The sequence below is a fragment of the Oryx dammah genome, unplaced genomic scaffold (assembly GCF_014754425.2).
Source record: "Oryx dammah isolate SB20612 unplaced genomic scaffold, SCBI_Odam_1.1 HiC_scaffold_27, whole genome shotgun sequence".
NCBI lineage: Eukaryota > Metazoa > Chordata > Mammalia > Artiodactyla > Bovidae > Oryx > Oryx dammah.
The window spans coordinates 46,858,849-46,883,254 of NW_024070211.1; the positions used below are offsets into that span (position 1 = coordinate 46,858,849).

A 24,406-nucleotide genomic window follows, 5' to 3' on the forward strand; every position below is an offset into this window, starting at 1 on the left:
GGGCTCGGGCTCGGTAATGCCGGTTCCCTGGCTCTAGGGTACAGGCTCAAGAGTTGTGGCACGGGGGCGTAGTTGCTCCAGGGCATGTGGGATCTTCCTGGATCAGGGATCAAATCCGTGTCTCCTGCAGCGGCAGGAGGATTCTTGACCAGTGAGCCAGGGAAGTCCTGTTTGGAGCTTTTTAAGCCACTCAGAACGTGTGCTTTTAGTGTGCCTCATAAGTGATTCCTAGTGATTACTTCTGATTTTCAGTGATCTTTAAACAAGTTTTCCTATTGACCCCCATCCAAAATGATATCTCAGCAGTCGATGAGTTTTTTAAAATGAAACCTTAATCCTGACAAGGTGAAAATTTCAAGAAGGACAAGTATGGTGCTGTATTTAAATACAGTTGGATTTGATGACACTCCATCAGTTACTGAGCATCTGGGCATCTCATCAGGGTCACTTTGTAATAAAAGCGTTCAGGATGGAGAATGTGGGGGCCTCACTCCAGCTGAGGGTGGGGAGGCATGGGGATAGTAACCTGTTTGCTTTCCTAAAGCTTTTTCCCATGTGAGTGATGCTGGCAAGTGAAACTGAAAAGAGAGTTTATCTGAGCCAGGCTGTGCACTTCTCAATTTCTTTTGTGAGACAAACTGTACCAAATGTTGCAAAGTTGGATTAGCATCCCATTCTCTGTATTTGTTTCTTACAAATAAAGATTGCATATTTGTTCATACATGAAGCAGGAAGAATAGTCAGAAAAGCTATGCACTGTGGGCTGCCTGCAGGTCTATTTTGAACCATATGTGCTAAGTCACTTTAGTCATGTCTGACTCTTTGCGACCCCATGGACTGTGGCCCACCAGGCTCCCATGTCCGAGGGATTCTCCAAGCAAGAATACTGCAGTGAGTTGCCCTCTTCCATGGGATCTTCCTGACCCAGGGATCAAACCCTGGTCTCTTGCATCTCCTGCGTTGGCAGGCAGGTTCTTTACCACTAGCGCCAGCTGGGAAGTCCCATTTTGAATGATGTGTGTGTGTGCGTGTTAGACACTCAGTTGTGTCTGACTCTTTGTGACCCTATGGACTGTGGCCTACCAGGCTCCTCTGTCCAAGGGATTTTCCAGGCAAGAGTATTGGAGCGGGTTGCCATTTCCTTCTCCAATTTTGAATGATAATCATTTTTAATTCAATTAGCACTCTAAACTCTGACTGCAGATATCAGAATGTGAGTGTGCTATCTGGTTCCAAGACCTTGCCTGAAATGCAATTATAATATATGTAGAAACTTAGGAAGATTGTTCTATTTCCAGGAAATTGAGTAAATTTAACAGAAAACAAAACTAGTATAAAAGGAGGAATATGCTGAAAGGTATTCCCTGAACTTTCGGTCAGATTATGTTTAGTTAGTCCATGTTAACAAAACAGAAACTAATGCTAGGACAGAAGATATATGATATCAAAGAACGGGTATAAGATATTTGTTCATAAATGAAATTTGTTTAATTTGTCTAGGAGAGAATAATTTCCCATAATTTATAGGAAATGTAAAACAGTAGGTTATACATTTATAAAATAACTACATTCCTGAGAATTTAGATTCTGTAACATCACTGGAAATGGGCTGTTCAAAAAATCAAATTTTTTTAGACAGCAAAAACGTTCTAGAGGTGGATAAGATGAACTAATATTCTGACTAATTAGGAAATTTCACAATGATAAACTAAGGATATTAAAGACTAAATCAGTCCCCTCAGACTACCTAAACATCAAGTTCAAGGATTCCAATCCTAAGGCCAAGTAGAACTATGCTGGTTGAAGAGTTGAAAAGGCTTTTCAGATCAGGAATGAAGTTCATTATCCTCCATTAACAAGGACATCATCAAATACAGGGCATTGTTTAATAACAGATTGGACAGACTCGTCGACAGTGGAATTAGTAGCATTAGAACAGGTATCCTTTGCAAACCATCTATAGTCTGTCTTCTGTTTTTTCCCAATGAGGAAAAAAGAACTTCCAAATTCTGCTCTTAATACATAGATGTGTTTTTTAAAATGCTGTTTTCTGTGGTAAAATTCACATAATATAAAACATACTGTGAGCTTAGTTGCTCAGCCATGTCCAACTCTTTGCGACCCTGTGGTCTCTAGCCCACCAGTCTCCTCTATTCATGGGATTCTCCAGGCAAGAACACTGATGTGGGTTGCCATGCCCTCCTCCAGGGGATCTTTCCAGCCCAGGGATCAAACCCAGGTCTCCCACATTGCAGGGTGGATTCTTTACCCGTTGAGCCACTAGGGAAGCCCAAGAATACTGGAGTGGGTAGCCTATCCCTTCTCCAGGGGATCTTCCCGACTCAGGAATCAAACTGGGGTCTCCTGCACTGCAGGTGGATTCTTTAGCAGCTGAGCTATCCAGAAAGCCCCTGAAACACACTGTCTTAACTATATTTAACTGTACAGTTCAGGGGCACTGAGTACATTCACATTGTTGTGCAACTCTCACCATCATCCGTCTCCTGAGTTTTTCCTTTCCTAAACTGAAACTCTGTCCCCATTAAACCTAAGTCCCCATCCCTCACCACCTCCAGGACCCTGGCAAGCACCAATGTATGTAGACGTGTTTTTAAAACCTAGCATATTTTTATGAAAAATAAAGTATTAGTAAATAATTGGTATTCAATTCATTCAAAGAAGAAAACACAGAATATATGGAATATTTAGTTCTAACATCTACAGGTTCACAGGACATGTATACTCACCATCCACAAAGGCCTGCACTGCTTTATCTACATTAAAATCAAACTGCTGTAGCACCAGGACTATTTCATTATTGCTTTTGTTGGGAACAACTGATCGAACTGCATAGATCTGGAAAGGAGAGGAAAAGAGAAAGGCAAACATTGTGAATGTTTTTCATCCATGAATCTCTCACTGGATAGAAAAAAAAAAAAACTGTTCTAAAGGCCTTAAAAAGCTGACTAATCTATCTTCTTGCCATCAAGCATACTCAAGGCATTTTGGACCCATAAAAGTTAATCCTGGTAATCACCTTGATACCCTCTTTATTTGAATACACATTTCTACAAAGATTTCCCTGTTAGGACTGGAGCAGCAAGTCTGAAGAGCCAACTCTGGTTTTGCAATCTACTCCCCTCCCCCGCAGCCCATGCCCAGGACTCCAGATGCACACAACATGTGTTTTCAGTGAGCACACAGATAGTCCTCTGTCTCTGGCTCTCTTCTCCATGAGCTCAGGGCCTATCTTTGGAAAATTTACAGAAATAGCTTCATGCCTGAGCTTCTCTTATCTCCACAGTGGAGACAGTCACATTGCAGTTCACGAAAGTATGTTGTGAAACTCCATTAATGTTTATAGAGATATAAAAATGTGGGGCATTGTGTTTTTGAAATGGCAATCTTAGCCATAATACAGAAAAGGTTGCCCAGCACACTTCTGAAAAATCAAACATTTAAACCAGTGTAAATACATACATGAGAGCTAAGGATTTCAACAGGTTAAGCTAATATTCAATTTTTAATGACCTATAGATATTTCTTAGTCAAATTTTGCACATTTTCTTCTTGCCTAATAGAATTCATTGACCTTTAGCTCACAAAACTTGCAATTACTACAGGATACTTTATCCACTTTAGCAAAACCTGGCTCTCTCTGCTTTCTATCAAGGGGATTACTGCAGCCACTACTGACAAATGTGAGAATACTATATGGTGCCAAGGTGAGCGGCATTCACATTGATGATCACAAAAGCATTACACAGTCCTTACTTGTTTTCAGTGAATATTTTCTGAAAGCCTACCTTGTGACAAGGCACCAAACTTCTTGCAATTTACTGACTGGAGGGGACATATCAGTATGCACATACTGATCAAATGATCACACAAATAAATATCTATGTACATGCTGCAATAAATGCCATAAATCATGACAAGGAGACTTGAGTGTATATAGGTGTGCTGAAATCTGATGGACAAAAGAGAAGAGATGGCTGGGGGGTTAAGAGGGAGGGCATCTTAGAGGGGACAGCATGAATGAGGAGCCAGGCACAGATGAGGAGGGAGTATGGAGCGGGACAGAGATTGAGGCTTCCAGAAGTACAAGATGAGGCCAGAGGCAGGCAGAGACCAGATCATGTAGCCCACAAGGTCATGTAAAAGATTTTGGTCTTGTGACCACCCCTCAACCACCCTCAATGCTGTCCTTTCTTATTCATTCATCATGTTAGAAAGATATCTCTTGGGAACTCCCCAGCAGTCCAGTGGTTAAGACTCTGCACGTTCACTGCCAAGGGCAAGAGTTCCATTCCTGGTCAGGGAAGTAAGATCCTACAAGCTACACAGTGTGGCCAAAACCAAAACAAAACAAAAACATTACAAAAAAAGAAAAATAGCTCTTTCCCTCTTCCCTCTCTCTCCGTATGTATGTATGGTATTACCTTCTATATCCAACACTTGTGTTGCTTCCATAGCTTGGCTATTGGTGTGTATACACACACACACACACATATACACACACACAATGGAATATTACTTAGCCATAAAAAAATGAAATTCTGCCATTTGCAGCAACATGGATGGATCCAGCGAATATCATGCTTAGTGAAGTAGATCAGACAAAGACATAGACTTTAACACTGTATGATATTACTTATAAGTGCAATCTAAAAAATAAAATGAATGTATGTAGCAAAACAGAAACAGACTTGCAGAGAAAACAAAACAGTGGTTACTGATAGAGACAGGGAAGCAGGGAGGGGCAAGATTTGGGCATAAAATTAAGAAATAGAAATGACAATGTATAAAATACACAAGCAACAAAGATATATTGTACAGCACAGGGAATTATAGCCATTATCTTATAGTAACTTTTAATGGAGGATAAGCTATAAAAATGCCTAATAACTGTGCTGTATACCTGAAAACTAATATAATATTTTAAATCAACTATACTTCAATTTAAAAAAAACACAAAATTTTCAATCTACCTCCACAGTTGTGTGATCAGTAAAGATCAAGAAGTATGGACTAAACATAAATAGTTGTTTGCTCTGTTTCCAGACTCTCCTCTGCAAAACATTATTTTATTATGTTAAGGCAAAACATGATATAAACCATAGCTTATAGAGATATTTCCTCTTTAAAAAGGTATACAGCTCTTGCCTGTTCCTCTTTAAAAGAACAAGAAAAAATCCAACATGGTAGAATACAGAACATCTATCCTTGTCACTTTATATATCCTATCTCTGAACATATCCTCAGAAAATTGTCAATAACTGAGTTCTGATATCAAATATAACTATGAATATCGCAAATAGTTCCCAGAGGAAGACACTTAATTAAAACAAGAATGTCAAGTTGTAAAGAAACTAAAGGAAGGAAAGGAAAAAAAAATCTATTCTTAGATATTCCATAGTAATGTTGAATTCTAGTGCATTTCTCGGCCAAGTTTCTGCTTTAATCACAGTACTTGGCTAATGTGAAAAGAGTAGCATTGTTTTTCTACCTTCTTATTTATGAATTCACTACATTTGTTTTGCTATGAAAATGTCTTGGAGGAAGACGGAGGAATCCAGATACTAATATGCATGCATAAGCATACAGAAACTTCACAGTGTCACTATTTAAGGTGCAGCAGTCATAAGGGGTATAAGCATTTAAATCTAAAAAAGGTCTTCTTATGAAGGAGCTTTAAAACGTAAGGTGTGGATGACAAAGGCAGTGTTACAGGGAGGTTGTGCTGAAAAGCTGCCTTTGCGTTAGGAAACGAAGCTCCTGGAGCAATGGATCAATCAATGCGTGACTAATGGTAGTTTGCATATGGGGCGCTCATAAAATTCTCGCCTGCAGTGGCTGTTTTGCAAAGGCTGTTTCTGGCACCGCTTCACACACGCACAGCCTTTACGTTGCTGCCACAGCCTAAGCTGGTGAACCCGCTGCTGCAGCTTCACACTGAAGCCCACTGTTCGAATCTGCACGCGACTGCATCCCTCAAGGGTTCTCACATCATAAAACAGTCTCCTGGGGGGCCGACCAGGCGGCAGCACAGGATGCTGGGGGACAATCTGGACCATGAGTTAGGGGTTCATTTAGCAACTGCTTTACCTTTCCCTAATTACTGTTCCCTGTTTGGCTTTTACTAATTTAAATGGCAAATTCAATTTGCTATTGACAAATCTGCCTTTTGCACCTCAATAGTTGTTTTGATTTTAAACGTTTTTGCACAGCAAAGGAAACCACTGATAAAATGAAAAGACAGCCTAATTAATGGGAGAATATGCTTGCAAATGGTATGACCAATAAGGGGCTAATAATCATCATATAGAAACAGCTTATACAACTCAACATAAAAAAAAAAGAAGATTAAAAAATGGGTAGAAGAGTTGAACAGACATTTTTCCAAAGAGGAAATGTAGATGGCTAACAGGTAAATGAAAAGATGTTTAACATCGTTAATCACCAGCGAAATACAAGTCAAAACCACAATGAGCTATTTATTACCTCACACCTACCAGAATGGCTATCATCAAAAAGAATACAAACAACAAATGTTGGTGAAGATGTGGGAAAAGATGAACCCTGGTACACTGTTGGTGGGAAACTAAATTACTGCAGTTACTGAGGAAAACAGTATGGAGGTTTCTCAAACAACCAAAACTAGATCTACCATATATGACCCAGCAATTCCACTCACGGGTATACATCTGAAAAAAACAAAAACAGTAATTCAAAAAGATACATGCACCCCTAATGTTCATAACCACATTCTTTACAATTGCCAAGATATGGACACAATGTGTTTATCAACAGATGAAGGGATTAAGAAGATGTGGTGTAGATATGTATAACGGAATACCACTTAGCCATAAAAAAGAATGAGATTTTGCCATTTGTAGCAATAAGCATGGATTTGGAGGGTACAATGGCAAGGGAAGTAAGTCAGCCAGAGAAAGACAAACACCGTATGATATCACTATAAATGGAATCTAAGAAATACAACAAATAAGTGATTATAACAAAAAAGAAGCAGACACAAATATAGTGAACCAACTAGTGGTTACCAGCGGGAAGAGGAAAGAGGGCAGGGGCAAAATAAGAGTAGGGGATTAAGAGGTACAAACTATTACATATAAAATAAACTACAAGGATATACTGCATAACTGTACAACGCTGCACAATGTAGGGAACACAGCAAATATTTCTAGTAATTCTAAATGGAATATAACCTTCAAAAATTGTGAATCACTGTATTTTACACCTGTAACATATAATACTGTACATCAACTATATCTCAATAAAAAATAGACGTTTAAAAAAGTGTTTTGATTTAACTTAAGCATTCTAATCTCCCTGGGGTTGTCTATCTAAGGTGGCAGGTTTTGCCCCATTCTGTCTCAGGCCCGTCCTGCTGGCATTTTCTTTTTCTTTCTTTATTTTTAAACTTATTTATTTTTTAATTGAAGGGTAATTGTTTTATAGAATTTTGTGGTTTTCTGTCATACATCAACAAGAATCAGCTATAGGTACACCCATGTCCCCTCCCTCCTGAACCTCCCTCCCATCCCTCTCCCTGTCCCATCCATAGAGACTGTCACAGAGCCCCTCTTTGAGTTCCCTGGTTCATACAGTAAATTCCTATTGGCTATCTATTTTACACATGGTATTGTAAGATTCCATGTTACTCTCTCCATACATCTCACCCTCTCCCTCCTCCGCTCTCCCTGTCTCCATAGGTCTGTTCTCTATGTCTGGCATTTTGCCAGCACTAGGCAGCAAGGCAGTGTGGCTTTCACAGAGGTGGTTTACTTCAGCTTCCCACATTAACTTACCTCTCCTGGACCTGACTTGTCTGGCTTAAGAGCTGTTAGCAGATTTCTTCATTCACACTGTGCATTTTTTGAGCCTATCTGTGATGACTCCTTAGAAATTCTCCTTGGCTTACAGATGAGTCACTTAAGACTATGTCTGAGTTTCAAAAAATGGTTCTAACAGAAGTTTTCAATCCACCTACACACCTGTGTGATCAGTAAAGACCCAGTATTATCAAATAAACAGAAAATTACAGTTCCCTCTGCTTCTGGTCTCCCACCTACAAATTCATCCTGAGCCTGTTGCCAGACTACTCTTCTTCAAGTATAATTAGGACTACTTCCCCATCTTCCTTAAGAGTAAAATTCAGTGTCTACAACCTAGCACTCAAGACCATCGACAACTGGGCACTCATCTGCTTTTCCAAATGCCCTGCTTGCTCTGCCCTTTACAGATGAGCACAAGCCCAGTGTTGGCCACTTACCCCTACCTCCATGTGAGTTTTGTCCTTGATAAAAAGCAGAGACAAAAAAAAAAGAGTAGAGATGTCACTTTGCTGACAAAGATGTGTATAGTCAAAGTTATGGCTTTTCCAGTAGTCATTTTATGGATATGAGCGTTGGACCACGAAGAAGGTTGAGTGCCTAATAACTGATGCTTTTAAACTATGGTGCTGGAGAAGACTCTTGAGTCCCCTAGACTGCAAGGAGATCAAACCAGTCAATCCTAAAGAAATCAGTCCTGAATATTCATTGGAAGGACTGATGCTGAAGCTGAAGATGCAATACTTTGGCCACCTGATGTGAAGAACTGACTCACTGCAAAGGACCCTGATGCTGGGAAAGATTGAAGGCAGGAGAAAGGGACACAGAAGATGAGATAGTTGGATGGCATCACCAACTCGATGGATGTGAGTTTGAGCAAGCTCTGGGAGTTGGTGATGGACAGGGAAGCCTAGTGTGCTGCAGTCCATGGGGTCACAAAGAATCGATGTGTCCACTTGCCCAAATTTTATACTCCACCTGAAATGCCAGGTATCCTGTGAAGCTCTTTGTCTCCACCATCCCTGCCGTAAGTCATCTCTGTCTCCTTTCAACTCCCGCAGACCTTATCAGTGGATGTCTCCTAAGCCCAGCACCTTCTACATCACAGGCCTGTCTGTGTGAGGTGTGTATTCTAAATGATAAGGAACATGCAGGCAGAATTCTCCTCCCAGTCATTTCTGCATCTTCACCATGCTCACCCGAGTGACTAATAATGTGCACAGATAGATGGATATGAAAGCGAAAGTCGCTCAGTTGTGTCTGATTCTTTGCAACCCCATGGACTATACAGACCATGGAATTCTCCAGACCAGAATACTGCAGTGGGTAGCTGTTTCCTTCTCCAGGGGATCTTCCCAACCCAGGGATCAAATCCAGGTCTCCTGCATTGCAGGCAGATTCTTTATCAGCTCAGCCACAAGGGAAGCCCAAGAATACTGGAGTGGGTAGCCTATCTCTTCTCTAGCAGATCTTCCCGATCCAGGAATCGAACCGGGGTCTCCTGCATTGCAGGTGGATTCTTTACCAACTGATCTATCAGGGAAGCCCAAATGTGCACAGAGTAGGTATTTAATAGCAATCTGTTGAATGAGAGAATGTCAATTTGTAGCTATACCAGGCTGTCTTTTTTTGACATGTTATGCTAATATTTTTATTACTTTTCCATTAGTTCATATGTGTTATTGTGCTACAGTGGGGTTTTGCTAATCGTATATAAATATGCTAAAAAGCTCTCCTTCATTCTCTACCCTCTAAAATCATTTTTTTAAATTGGTGTATAGTTCATTTAGAATGTTGTGTTAGTTTCAGCTGTACAGCAAAGTGAATCAGCTATACATATACATACACCTATTCTTTTTAAGATTCTTTTCCCTTATAGGCCGTTACATAATATTGAGTACAGTTCCCTGTGCTCTACAGTCAGTCCTTATTCAGGCTACTCTTCTGAGTCAAAGGAATATTCTGCTAGTGCTGGACCATCACTCTGCATCTACTACCACAACAATAGACAGGTGAGTCTCCACTGACTATTATGTGACCTAAGCATTATACACTTATAGAGAATAGACACATGCTCTTTAAATTTCAGTAACAGAGATGGGAAGAATATTTATGACATTTCTATATAATGATACTCATGATACTTTGTGGAGTTTTAAAAATAGCACAGTAACTACCTATCCTTCTGAAGCTCAGCCCAGGTTTTGGTTGGGCCTCCACTAGGTACCAGGCGCTGAGGACACAACTGCCCTAAGACAGACAGCACTGCAGGGCGGCCAGAATATCTGCACCTGAAAGCATGTAAACGCTGTGCAGCTTGTATGAGAAAGGCTGGAGTGTCACAGAGAAGAGAGCAGTCAAGGAGGGGAGAATAGAGAGGAAACAGCCAAATAACACGCAAGCAGCTCTGGAATTAAACAGACCTGTTCTCTAACCTTGGCTCTGTTACCTGTTAGTTCTATGACCTTGGATGAATGGTTGAAATTGTTGAAACTTAGCTCTGTAGCTGTAAAATGAGGATATTACCTGCTAGAGTCTCAGTAAAAATGAAAAGAGATGATGCATGGAAAGTGTCTGATATAGAATCTGGCATATATTAGCTGCTCAATAAATTTTAAAAAGGAAAGTGTGGAAGCATTTACATTGGGCCATGAAGGAGAAGGGTGTCTCTAGGTATAAAGGTTGGTATGCCTTTGAAACGTAAAGAATGTATGTCTACCCTGGTGACCAGGACTTATCTGGGGGAGATCATCCTATATACAACGCTTCTTAAGAACATTCCTCCTCAGCCTTGCTGAGCAGTGGACCCAAGGCTGTGTTCAGTCTTTTCCTCCCCTGCAAGCTGAGTGGTGGCCAACAATATGCGCTCCTGGCCTCCCCCCACCCCACCCACCCCCTTCCTTGGTCTCATTCTTTCCTGTATTTATTTACTAAATGCCTGCTGTGGTCGGGATGAAGCAGTACACTGTGTGCATATCGCATACTGCACTATGGCTGGATACAGCAGAAATAAAACAGATACGGTCGCTACCAAACCTAGAGAGGAAAACAGATGTGAAGCACACAAACCGAAAAAAAACGTAACTACAACTTATGCTGAGTGAGTGACACGAAGGAAGCAGAGTATAGTGACAATGATTGCAGCAGTCAGGAAGGGGCCTGTCTGAAAAGACCAAGTGGGCCAACCAGGCTCTCTGCCTTGGAGTCTGGACTATTCCACACAAAGGGAGAGAAGCCAGAGTGCAGGTGAAGAAGGGTTGTTTGGGAGCTGCCTCACTTCCTGCCTTTTCTGCTTCTTTAACTTGTTCTGAAGTCCCATGAGTCCCTACTTCATCTGTAGAGTAACCTCTTTTTTACTTGCACTAGCTGGAGCGTTTTCATTTTCTAGAACAAGTAAAGACTGCCTAGAGACAACATTAGTACCTAGGGCTGGAAATAAAAGTAATAAAGCCAGATAACTAATCCAACTGGCAAAGGGGAGAGGTAGGCAACATTAAAGATAAATCCCGCTAGAATGGGAAGGACAGATCAGAGGAGAGAGGCCCAGGAGCCTTGTTCACAGACCTTGTTTAGCACTCACGTCACCCTAATTATTTACTTATGTGACTGTTTGTCCCACTGGAATGTGAGCTCATAAATGACAGGGATCACAGCTGTATATCCACAGGGCCTAGAACAATGGGTGCCATTCAGTAGATGATTCATAAATGTTCAAATAGATGAATGAACAAAAGGAAGTAGGGAGTCCAGTAAGATGGTCATTGAAATATTCCACTCTTATTTATCTAATTTTTTTTTTTTCACTGCATCTCTGTAATTCAACATAACATATTGTATGGTAGTGAAAAGAATCCAAATGTGTGAAGTGCCTCCTAGGTCTCAGACATTGCTGGTCCTTACCTTGAGGACTTGTCATCTTAGAGGTGAGCTTAATCTTTTTGCCTACAAAAGGAGAAACAGCCTACAACTTCGTTTTTGCACCAGTGAGACCCAGTTATTTATGGGTTGCCATTCCTGCAATTCTGAAAGGAATTTTATAATCAGCTTTGGTCACATTTCTCAAATGCTGAGCCTTTCAGAGATGCCTTAAAAACAGCTCATCTGTGTACGTTTTGCTTCACTTGCTGGGCCACTAATATTATCTATACACTAATGAAGGCTGTTCTCCTATGAATCTTCTTGAGAAAGAAAATATTCTTTGCGGGCCAGTACCTTTGCATCATGGATAACTTTATAATTTAATTGCCTTTTCTAACACCTACTTTCTGCCAGTAAAAAATATGCATGAAGTGTTGTCGTCTTCTTCATGGTTGGCTTTTGGGGAATTAACACCAGGGGTATAAATCAAAATTAACTTTTTTTTTTTGGCAGGAAACCGGGATTAGAAGGATTAATGAAGATTTGAAAGTGGGGAAAAAATGCAGTTTTCACAGAATTGTGGCAAGTTTAAAGTAGAGGGAAGCTTACAGGTAGCTTACTAGTGACTTCTCAAATGTTAAAGTACATTCAAATCCCCTGGGGATCCAATGAAAATGCAGATTCTGATTCCGAGACTTGGGGGTGGAGCCCCATTCTGTATTTCTAATAAGCTCCCAGGTGGTGGAGATGCTGCCTGTCCAAGGATGTGGCAGCTGAATAGTAGCCCCAAAGCCATCTACCCCACCTAATCCCCCAGAACCAGGGAATACGTAAGGTTATTGGCAAATTAAGGCTGCAGATAGAATTACGGTTATTAATCAGATGACCTGGAGAAGGGGAGATTATCTAGATTATCTCAGTGACCCCAATATAATCACAAGGGTCCTTATAAGTAGAAGGAGAATAAAGATAGTATAAGATGGACTCACTGTGAGAAAGACCTACCAGCCATTGCTGGGTTTGAAGATGAAAGGGGGCCACGAGCCAAGGAACGCAGGCAGCTTCTAGAAGCTGCAAAAGGCAAGAAGACGAATTTTCCCCAGAGCTTCCAGAAAGCAATGCAGCCCTGCTGACACCTTGATTTTGACCCAATGAGACCCATTTCAGACTTCCGTTCTCCAGAATTGTAAGATAGTAAATTTGTGGTGTTTTAAGTCACTAAGCTGTGGCCATTTGTCATAGCAAATCCCATCTGTTACAGCAATGGGAAAACACTACAAACGGGCCATGTGTTGAGGAACAAAGGTCTATTCTTCTCTTCTTCCTAATATGGAGCTACCTTTCCCTTTCTCAACGATGATCCTCTTTTTAAAAAAACATACCTTGCAGGGGGCAGCTCTCCCTCCATCCCTACCCCCACTCCTACCCCTACCCCTGCCCCCACCTCTTGTTTTAAGGAAGTTCTAAGCATTTGTTCAAAGCTCCATTTTATGCAGGAAAGTGAGAAGAAATTGTGAGATGAATCTGACACGGTATTTGCCCCCAAGGAGCTGACAAAACCACAGGAAAATAAGACAAAGTCATAAACAGCAACTAACTCAAGGTCACTCTGACAACAAAATCCTGTCAGAATCTCACCTGTTCTATATTTCTTCCTTTCCTACCCTGGACAGTTTCCCTCTGCCTTTCACCTGGACTCTAGAAAAAGCCTTCTAATTGAACTCTCTGGCTTGGTTTCTCTCTCTCCAATCCATCTTAAAAAACAACCACCACACAATTAATCTCCACGAAGCACTTGAGTGTGTCCACTGAGGAGGTAAGAGAGCTGGCACTGAGGAAGCATTTGAAGAGAGGAAAATACAGAAGATAAATTATGAAGCAAAGTCCCAGAGGAAATGGAAGAAAATGGTATCAAAATCCATGTGGAAATAGAAGCTTTGGAAGGAAAGACAGATTCTTTCTCTTTCTCAGAATTCTGAGGAAGGAAGGAAGGAGAGAAAGGAAGAATGAAGACAGAGAAGAAATCTGAGATTGTGAAGAGAAAGTTTAAGGAAACTATTCTGAGTGAGAATTTTGGAGTTTGCTTTAGGGTTAAAAAGTGGGGAAAGCGGGACTTCCCTGGTGCTGCAGTGGCTAAGACTCTGTGCTCTCAATGCAAGCAATCCCTGGTCAGGGGACTAGATCCCACATGCCGCAACTAGCACCCGGCACAGCCAAATAAATACTTTTTTTTTTTTTTTAAGTGGGAAAAGGTTTAGAACTTCCTTACGGGAATGTGATAGAATATGGCCTAGATGAATGAAAGAGCTGAGCCAGACTGAGGGGCCACTAATGCTGGATGGTATGGATTTGTCATGGAGCCAACTGGCCTGGCTTTCTCCAAGCAATTCTCTACATGCCAGATGGAGGAGCAAAGAAAAGGAATGAGCCAAATTATGAACTCTAAAAAAAACCTAGTGGTAGATCCTAGGTCTCAGGGGTACGGGGGCCGAGAATCATAAGGCACTTAATCAAGGCATCTGTGGTCTATGAAGGGGGATGATGAACCCAGAGACTAGGGACAGACTAAGGGATGAGAGATCCTGTTGAGAACACAGAGCAGATGCTCAAGAGAATGAGCAGATGAGAGAGGTTAGCTCTCACCACCCTGGTCAAACTCCTTCGAGTGTATGTTGATGAAATGTGGTTCCATAAATGAAGTACATTGTTCCAGAGATAGTTGGATCAAGGCAGGGGACTGTGGAAACTGCACCTCTCTTGGTGTGGCTCTACTTTTCCATTAAAGGAATCTAAGATGGCATGAACAGTACCAGGAGCCTCACCAATTATAGTAAGTCCCCTACATGTGAACTTTCAGTTGAAGACTTTCAAAGATGCAAACCTGCATTCGCATGTCCCGCCACATAAATTAGTTCACATGTCTGGCGTACAATGCGTGCATCCTCTACAAGTGGTTGTGCTTTTGTGTACTTTACTGTACAGTACTGAATATAGTTCAGTAGCACAGTATCTTTATTTCAAGACCAGGATGTCTGGAAGCAAGTGTAAAAGCAGCAGTGATGTAGCTAGTGCTACTGCAAGGTATTGTAGTGTAAGATAAAAAATGTTTTATTTTTTGTGTTTTCTTTTTATGTACATATTATTTGTGTGAAAAGTAGTATAAACCTATTACAGTATAGCACTATATAGCCAATTGTATTAGTTGGGTACTTAGGTTAATTTTGTTGGACTTATAAACAAATTGGACTTAATGAACGTGCTCTCATATGTAGGGGACTTACTGTACTGGCTCAAACAGAACTTACTATGCTACTAACACACCCTGGACTGTTTCTGTGACAAGTGTACCCTGTCGGATACTTGCATAGTGACTAGAATGCAAGGACAGGATACTGCATTTACCTTTATTAAATTACAGTCTGTAAGTTCTGACCCGTCACTCCAGCTAGCTGTTAGGTTTTAGAACCTTGCTTTCTGCCATTAAACACAGGGAATACATTAGCCAATCCTTTCAATTTTATATCATTTAAAAGAAGTTGCCGTCTTCTAAAACTTATTCAAATTGTTGATCTGAATTTTAAATGGGCCATAGCCAAGCACAGATTCAGCATATCACCCCAAGAACTTCCCTCAGAGCTGATATGGCTCTCTTAATCCACATTCACTTGTTTATTCATTCATTCAGTCACCAATGAACAGAGGAGTATATGCAGTGACGTATACATTTCATGCGGAGAAGGCAATGGCATCCCACTCCTAGCAGCAGCATACATTTCATGACCTGCCTGGGAGCTTATAGTCTAGCAAGGCAGATGTTTGATGAGCTTTCCAGAAGAGTAAGTAAAGATGCTTTGGGCAATTGTAACAGGGGAACCTACCTAAACCAGAGACTCAGAGAAACCCTATCTGAGGCTCTGGAGTCTGTTTAAACTCAGGATAAAGGACAATAAAGACCAAGCCAGGAGAGGGAAAGGGAAAAGGAGATGGAACATTCCAGGAAGAGTTTACAGCATCTCCTCACAGACAGGACTGAGTATCTGGGAGCATGTTCAAAGGGAATGAAGGCCCAGGATCGCTGGAGCATTACATGAAGGAATGGGATTTCAGATGAAGCTTGATCCAAAAGGCATGAAGCAAAGTGTGCCAGGCATCACAAGCCATCTTATGATTCTGAGTCTTATTCTAAAGGTAGCCATTCAAGGGATTTACTCAGAAGAGTGTGATTATTTGTGCATTTAAGAAATTCACTGTGGTTTCTATGTGGATGAGTTAGAAGACAGCAGACGGATGCCTGGCAGGATTTTAATGCAGCGAGAGAATGTAGACCAAGATGGAGCAGTAGAGACTGACTCATAATTTAATTGGGTGGAAGTAACTGCTGTGTATTTAACTAGATGCAGGGAAGCCCCCAGGTGACTCAGTGGTAAAGAATTTGCCCATGCCGGAGCTACAGGAGACATGGGTTTGATTCCTGGGTCGGGAAGGTCCCCTGGAGACGGGAATGGCAACCCACCCCAGTATTCTTGTCTGCAGAATTCCATGGACAGAGGAGCCTGGCGGGCTACAGTCTGGGGGGTTGCAAAGAGTCAGACATGACTAAGCGACTGAGCATACCCACACAGACACAGGGAATGAGGAAGACGGAGGTGAAGGAATCTGGACGGTTCCTGGGTGTCTGGCTTGAACATTTCTGTGGACGGTGGTGTCATTTCCTGAGAGAAGGAGTGGTGGTAGAAATGGAGCATTCTGAGAGGGCTGGGAGACCTCCACTTCCAGGTGTTTAGGAAGCAGCTGATTTTATGAACCTGTAGCTCCAGGGAAGAACGGAGCCAGGGATAGAGATATGGGTGCTGTTAGCATCCAACAGTGATGAAGGCGATGGCACCCCACTCCAGTACTCTTGCCTGGAAAATCCCATGGATGGAGGAGCCTGGTGGGCTGCAGTCCATGGGGTCGCACAGAGTCGGACACGACTGAAGCGACTTAGCAGCAGCAGCAGCAGCAGCATCCAACAGTGGTTCTCAGCCCTGTCTGTAAACTGGAACCACCTGGTGAGATTTAAAATGTACCTACATTCGGGTCCCACCTCAAGCAATTAAATATGGGCCTGGACATTTATTATTTTTTTCTAAGTTTTCCTAGTGGCTCTGGGAGTTGGTGATGGACAGGAAGCCTGGCGTGCTGCAGCCGATGGGGTCACAAAGAGTCAGACGTGGCTAAGCAACTGAACTGAACTGAAGTGGCTCTAACGTTCACCCACAACTGAAAAGCATGAGTGAGCGATGCAAGGGAAGGCATGAATAGCTAAGGCAGAGTATGGAAACAAGAGAAAAGAAGGTGGCTAGGACAAAAGCTCTTTTTAGGTGTAACTGCTTGCCCTATCAACTAATTTACCTGTGCCTACTATCTACTCGTCCACACTTCTGCATAGTTTATGCAACAGTGTCATTTTTAAAACATCAGCTCTAGTTTAGAACAGTTTTACTTTCTAGAAGGTATTTCAGTTATTTACTGCTGCATAACAAGTCATCTCAAATTTCGTGGCTACAAACAAAATCAGTTATGATATTTCAATGTTTCTGTGGGTCAGGAGTTGAAGAGGAGTTCGGCTGAGAAGGTCTACCTTGGGGTCTTTCAGGCAGACAGAGAGAGGAGCTGGTGCAGTAGGGGAGGGGGCCACTGGTCCAGCCGGAGGCTAGCTGACCATCTCTCTCTCTCTCTCTCCAGGTATTATGCTCAGGCATTCTCCATGTGGTTCTTCTGGGTTCATCTGGGCTTCCTCACAGCATGGAGGCCTGAGAATAGTTAGACTGTTGACATGGCTGCCCAGAGTTTCAAAACAAGTGTCCCAACTAGTGAGCAAGAAGCTCAATCACCCACTGTGAAAGCCACACAGTCAGTCAAAGCCTACCCAATTTTAAGGGGAGGGGGCACAGACCCACCTCTTAACAGGAGAGATCCTGTTAGAGCCGCTAGAGAACACCATCTGGCTCAAAGGGTTAAAGCAACAACAACCCAGGCTTCTTTCCATCAACTCGGGGTCTACACTTTCTCAAGTCATTGAGCATTTGAGGGGCAAAAAAGCAAATTAATGTAATAGTATACTAAATGAAAATCGATAGCTTAAAGAAGTTACAAAACTTCTCTGATTCCTAGAAATAAGACTGAGAAGTTGACTTGTCTTTACTGATACTTAAAAGACACTTTTCAGATGAAGTATCTTCAGTTCAGTTCAACTTAGTTGTGTCTGACTGTTTGTGACCCCATGGACTATAGCATTCCAGGCTTCCCTGTCCATCATTTACTCTTGGAGCTTGCTTAAACTCATGTCCATCAAGTCAGTGATGCCCTCAAACCATCTCATCCTCTGTCATTCACTTCTCCTCCTGCCTTCAATCTTTCCCAGTTATCAGGATCTTTTCCAATGAGTCAGTTTTTTGCATCAGGTGGTCAAAGTATTGGAGTTTCAGCTTCAGCATCAGTCTTTCCAACGAGTACTCAGGACTGATTTCCTTTAGGATTGATTGTTGGATCTCCTTGCAGTCCAAGGGAATCTCAAGAGTTCTCCAACACCATAGTTCAAAAGCATCAATTCTTTGGTGCTCAGCTTTCTTTATAGCCCAACTCTCACATCTGTACATGACTACTGGAAAAACCATAGCTTTGACTAGACGGACCTTTGTTGGCAAAGTAATGTCTCTGCTTTTTAATATGCTGTCTATGTTTAATTTAGTCCAAGACACATTTTTCATATCAGAAGTTTCACCTTTCATCTACCACACATAGGTTTGATGTATATCTCAAATAGTTGCTATTGGTAGCAGCTATCCTACCAATTTATATTGAGACAAGCAATGGACTTAACACACATTTCATTTCACCTACTTAGCTACTAGCATGTATTCAGTGTATACCCACATGTTCTGCATACGTGCACTTTATTCTTCCTCGTATTTTCCCAGAAACACCAGACCTGCACATAATTTAGGATCAGTTCAGTTCAATTCAGTCGCTCAGTCGTGTCTGACTCTTTGCAACTCCATGGACTGCAGCATGCCAGGCTTCCCTGTCCATCACCTACTCCTGGAGTTCACTCAAACTCGTCCATCAAGTTGGTGATGCCATCCAACCATCTCATCCTCTGTCATCCCCTTCTCCTCCCGCCTTCAATCCTTCCTAGCATCAGGGTCTTTTCAAATGAGTCAGTTCTTCGCATCAGGTGGCCAAAGTATTGGAGTTTCAGCTTCAGCATCAGTCCTTACAATGGATATTCAGGACTGATTTCCTTTAGGATGGACTGGTTGGATCTCCTTGAAGTCCAAGGGACTCTCAAGAGTCTTCTCCAACACCAAGTTCAAAGGCATCAATTCTTAGGCGCTTAGCTTTCTTTATGGTCCAACTCTTACATCCATACATGACTACTGGAAAAACCATAGCTTTGACTAGACTGACCTTTGTTGGCAAAGTAATGTCTCTGCTTTTTAATATGCTGTCTAGGTTGGTCATAACTTTCCTTCCAAGGAGTAAGTGTCTTTTAATTTCATGGCTGCAGTCACCATCTGCAGTGATTCTGGAGCTCCCCAAAATAAAGCCTCTCATTGTTTCCATTGTTTCCCCATCTATTTGCCATGAAGTGATGGGACCAGATGCCATGATCTTAGTTTTCTGAATGTTGAATTTTAAGCCAACTTTTTCACTCTCCTCTTTCACTTTCATGAAGAGGTTCTTTAGTTCTTCACTTTCTGCCGTAAGGTGGTGTCATCTGCATATCTGAGGTTATTGATATTTCTCCTGGCAATCTTGATTCCAGCTTGTTCTTCATCCAGTCCAGAATTTCTCATGATGTATTCTGCATATAAGTTAAATAAGCAGGGAGACAATATACAGCCTTGACGTACTCCTTTCCTGATTTGGAACCAGTCTGTTCCATGTCCGGTTCTAACTCTTGTTTCTTGACCTGCATACAGATTTCTCAGGGGGCAGGTCAGGTGGTCTGGTAATTTAGGATAGAGTGAAGTTTTTTTTTTTTTTTTAGCCAGCCTTTTATATCCACACAGTGTTAGGATTTAGGAAAATATTTCTGTTGAGCTTGAGCAATGTTCTCTGATGAAATTCATACTTGAATTTATTAGTGAAGGCAAAAAGAAAGTGGGAATTTTATTTTTACAAGGCATTTTTGTTTTTTTTTTTTAAGTTTTAATTGATTCAACTCCCCTTTTTTTTGGCCACACAGTGCAGCATATGGGATCTAGTTCCCTGACCAGGGATTGAACCTGTACCCTGTGCAGACTTTTAACCACTGGACCACCAGGGAAGTCTGATTTTGCTATTTTAATCAAAACAGAAAAGTGAGATATTTTAAACTTATCTTTTGCTTGTAACTTAGAATAGTCAGTAAAAAATCTTTCCTCACTTCCTTTGGAACTTAGTGTCTCCACTCCAGGGAGGAAGTTAATTATTGAAATCTACTCTCCCTGTGGGTATTTCCCCCTGCGCGTATTTCCCCCTGCTCATTCACAAAACTCTTCAGATAAAGAGTACCATGAAGGTACTAGTCACTATATACTTTGCTGCTGCTGCTGTTACTAAGTCGCTTCAGTCGTGTCCGACTCTGTGTGACCCCATAGACGGCAGCCCACCAGGCTCCCCCGTCCCTGGGATTTTCCAGGCAAGAACACTGGAGTGGGTTGCCATTTCCTTCTCCAATGCATGAAAGTGAAAAGTGAAAGTGAAGTTGCTCAGTCATGTCCGACTCATAGCGACCCCATGGACTGCAGCCTACCAGGCTCCTCCGCCCATGGGATTTTCCAGGCAAGAGTACTGGAGTGGGTTGCCATTGCCTTCTCCTTTATTATACTTTAATCAATACCAAGTAAAGAAGTTAGTTATCCCTTGTGCATGCATGCTTAGTCACTCAGTTGTGTTCAGTTCTTGGCAACTCTATGAACTGTAGCCTGCTAGTCTCCTCTGTCCACGGATTTTTCAGGCAAGAATACTGAAATGGGTTGCCATTTCCTCCTCCAGGGGATCTTCCTGATCCAGGGATTGCAACCACATCTCCTGCACTGCAGGCATATTCTTTACCACTAGTACGACCTGGGAAGCCCTAGTCACCCCCTTAGTCAATACCAGAACAAAGGAGTTAAGTTAATCTCTAAATTATATTAATCTTGGATATTTCTTCATGTGGCATGAAGGATGGAGACCATCTCACCATCATGGAAACCAGGAGCATGCCCTTTCTTTAGGAGAAGTGTATTTGTTCACCCAGACACTTTTTTTTAAAAAAAACTTTAACAGATTTGACCAATTTTAACAAGGCATTCTGATTTAAACATCAGTAAAAATTATAATCTGTCTGGCCACATGTTGTTTTCCCAATGATTTTACAATTTTGTTTGCTTTTTCTCTAAAAATGATAAAAAGAGTTAAAACTAGTTTGTGGATTCAGCCTTAGTCAAATAGCTACAATTACAGTCTGAGTCAATAAAAACCTATACGGAAAAAGAATCTGGAAAAAAATGGTTATATGTATACATATAACTGAATCACTTTACTTATTAAACTACCACAACATTTTAAAGCAACTATACTCCAAAGTAAAATTAAATTTAATAATAGATTGGAAAAACTGGAAAAAAACCAGCAAACAAACATCCACTGGTGGATGAGTAGGTAAAGAAAATATGATATATACATACAGAGGAATATTATTCAGCCTTTAAAAAGAAGGAAATCCTGGTTATATGCAACAGTGTGGATAAACCTTGAGGACATTATGTTAAATGAAATAAGTCAGAAACATGACAAATACTGCATGATTCCACTTACATGAGGTATCGTGTTAACACAGTCAAACTCACAGAAGCAGAGAGGAGGAACAGTGGTTGCTAGGGAATGGGGGAAAGAAAATGGGGAGCTGCTGTTCAGTGGGTAGAAAATTTCAGTTACGCGAGCTGATTAAGTTCTAGAGATCTGCTGGGCAACACTGTGCTAGATTAACAACATTGTAGTGAACGCTCAAAGAGTAATCTCCTGTTAAACGCTCTCACTGCAATAAAAGAAAGAAAAACGTTAACTTTAAAGTGTATCATGGCTCTTCAATCATCATTTCAGTACATTTTTATGGATAATTATCTTCAGGAACTGAGCAAAAGACATATTCACTACTATGTATAAAATAGATAATTAATGAGAGTCGACTGCATATTACAGGGAGCTCTACTCCAAGCTCTGTGATGATCTAAATGTGAGGGAAATCCCAGAAAGAGGTGATATATGTATACATGAAGCTGATTCGTTTTGCTGTGAAGTAGAAACTAATACAACACTGTGAAGCAACTATACGCCAATTAGAAAAAAAAAAAAAAAGAGCAGCATAGTTTTGAAGGATCTGTAGACAGTCATCAGACATGCCATACAAGTGAACCATAAATGTGGCTTACAAATAGTTTAATCAAATTTTTATTTAAACAAGAAACTGAGTATAGAGAGGTTGTGTGCTGCTATGCTTAGTTGCTCAGTCAAGTCTGACTTTTTACCATCCCATAGTCTGCAGCCCACCAGGCTCCTCTGTCCATGGGGATTCTCTAGGCAAGAATACTGAATGGGTTGACATGCCCTCCTCCATGGGAACTTCTCAACCCAGGGATCAAACCCAGGTCTCATGCATTTCAGGCAGATTCTTTACCAGCTGAGCCACAAAGGAAGCCCAAGAATACTGGAGTGGATAGCCTGTCCCTTCTGCAGCGCAGCTTCCCAACCCAGGAATCAAACTGGGGTCTCCTGCATTGCAGGCAAATTCTTTATCAGCTGAGCTACCCAGCAAGCCCAGAGAGGTTGTGTACCACTGTCTAGTGGAGGCCACTGATTAAAATCAGGACCAAGGCTGCCATCAGGGTCTTTGATCCATGGTACAATCCCCCTTTCTGTCTTTTATGGTGCTTATGAGGTGGGAAAGTCCATAGATTCCTCCACTATTAGAGCTGGAAAGGATTTTGGAGCTCCTCCACATGAAGGAGAGTCCTCATTTGGCAGATAAGGATACTAAAGTCCAATGTGCCAAAGGACACACAATTTTTCAGTAAAATTAATGTGTTCCTTTATTTCCTTAAATGTGGTTAGAGTATACTTGAATAGAAAATGAGACTCCTAAATCATCCCTTCCCTAGAAGTCACAAAGACTCCCTATGCTAGTGGCAGAATGGCTCATTTGCCAAAGGAAGGGAAATTCTAGTAACTATATTTTAATTTACTAATTAACAGTGGCTCTCAAATGTTTTATGGATTCTTTTCAATAAGCATATAAATCTCATGCTATTATCTTACATGATTCAATTCCAAAGTAGTTATTTCAGTTTCTTTTGTAAATCTAAAATTGTGTTATCCTCTCAAAAATATCCCTTTGCGGGAAACAGAGGTGACCAACAGCCCAGTTACCATTCCTCTGGGTCCACCCAAGCTACACTCCCCTCACCCAGGCACACAAGTCACACTCCACCTGGATGCACCATACGATGCCTCTGGTAGGTGGCAGGGTACTAGTGCAAGTTCATTACAGGATGAGGGTTGTGGGAGACCCCCTAGCTGGGGTCTGAGGATGCCTCAGACCTGCACAAACTTCCTTAGAACTGCACTCACTGCCCAGGGAGACTCTTCCTACCCTGTTTTCTTGTTTTCTCCTGCTTCTTTCAACAATAGTGGACCAGCATGCATGGCAGTCTATAAATTCTCCCTGCCTGCCCCTTCCGCTCTTTTACAAGCACCTGCCTACCCTGCTTCCCACCCCAAGAAATCTCTTACTCATGTAATCCCACCTTGGCTTCTGCTTTTGGAGGACTCAAATGAACACAAATACGTCTTTTCCCATCTTTTTCTTACTGACATTCTAAGGCTTGCCTCAACACAGGGAGGCACGCTCTACTTGCTTTTCCTTTCTTCCTGTTGCCTGAGAATCACCGTTACAGAATCTTGGCTCAGTTATTTAGCTAAATACTGATTAACAAATATTTGGGGGGCATAAATTCTATGATGTTACTACTATAGAAGCTACTGAGTACACAAATAAATTAAAAGTCCATTTGTGCTTATAAGAGGCTTATAATCAAGTTGTGGATAAATCTCAGAGAAAAAGTGGTTTTAACAATAATACAAGCAGTATGCTGTTAAGTGCTGACTCAATCAGTCTACCTACCTACCTATTTAATCTATCTGGACAGATTTTTAATGCTCAAGGTCAGAAGAGAAGAAACCATCGCAATTTTATCATTTTGTGTGTGTGTGTGAAAAATAACTAGAATATTGGTAAAGTCCCCGTAAATTCCAAGGGATTGCCAATAGAGGTAACTTTTATTCCTGTCACCAAAGCTTTTAATTTTTACATGCTCTTGTATCGTTTAGCATTAACCATCTAGCTTGTATCTACCTCTCAGCCACAGTGCAAAAGGGGCTATGATGAAAGGCTGGAAGGAGGTGAGGGGCAGGAGAAACAGAACAGAAACACTGTGAATTCCGATTGTGTAGCTTGGAAAAAAGCAATGTGATGCTAATCCTACAATAGTAAATTTCTTCTTATTCCCAGAAACTGATGCTGGCATTTCCATTTATTCATTCAGTTCCTTTAGACTCCTTGTCAAATCTCTTCTAGTTGCCAAGCAACAATAACAGCAGTTCTGTACATAAGCATTAGGCAA

General features: G+C 41.4%; 1 protein-coding gene across 8 annotated transcripts in view; it reads right to left on the reverse strand.

The window, feature by feature from the left end:
* SPATS2L (spermatogenesis associated serine rich 2 like) overlaps positions 1–24,406 on the reverse strand; it is a 182,114-nt gene that overhangs the window by 63,693 nt on the left and 94,015 nt on the right. For all 8 annotated transcript variants that reach the window (XM_040228852.1, XM_040228851.1, XM_040228846.1 and 5 more), the window contains one exon: positions 2,748–2,856. In XM_040228852.1, the coding sequence (XP_040084786.1) occupies positions 2,748–2,856 (109 nt within the window). The remainder of the gene's footprint in view (positions 1–2,747; positions 2,857–24,406) is intronic.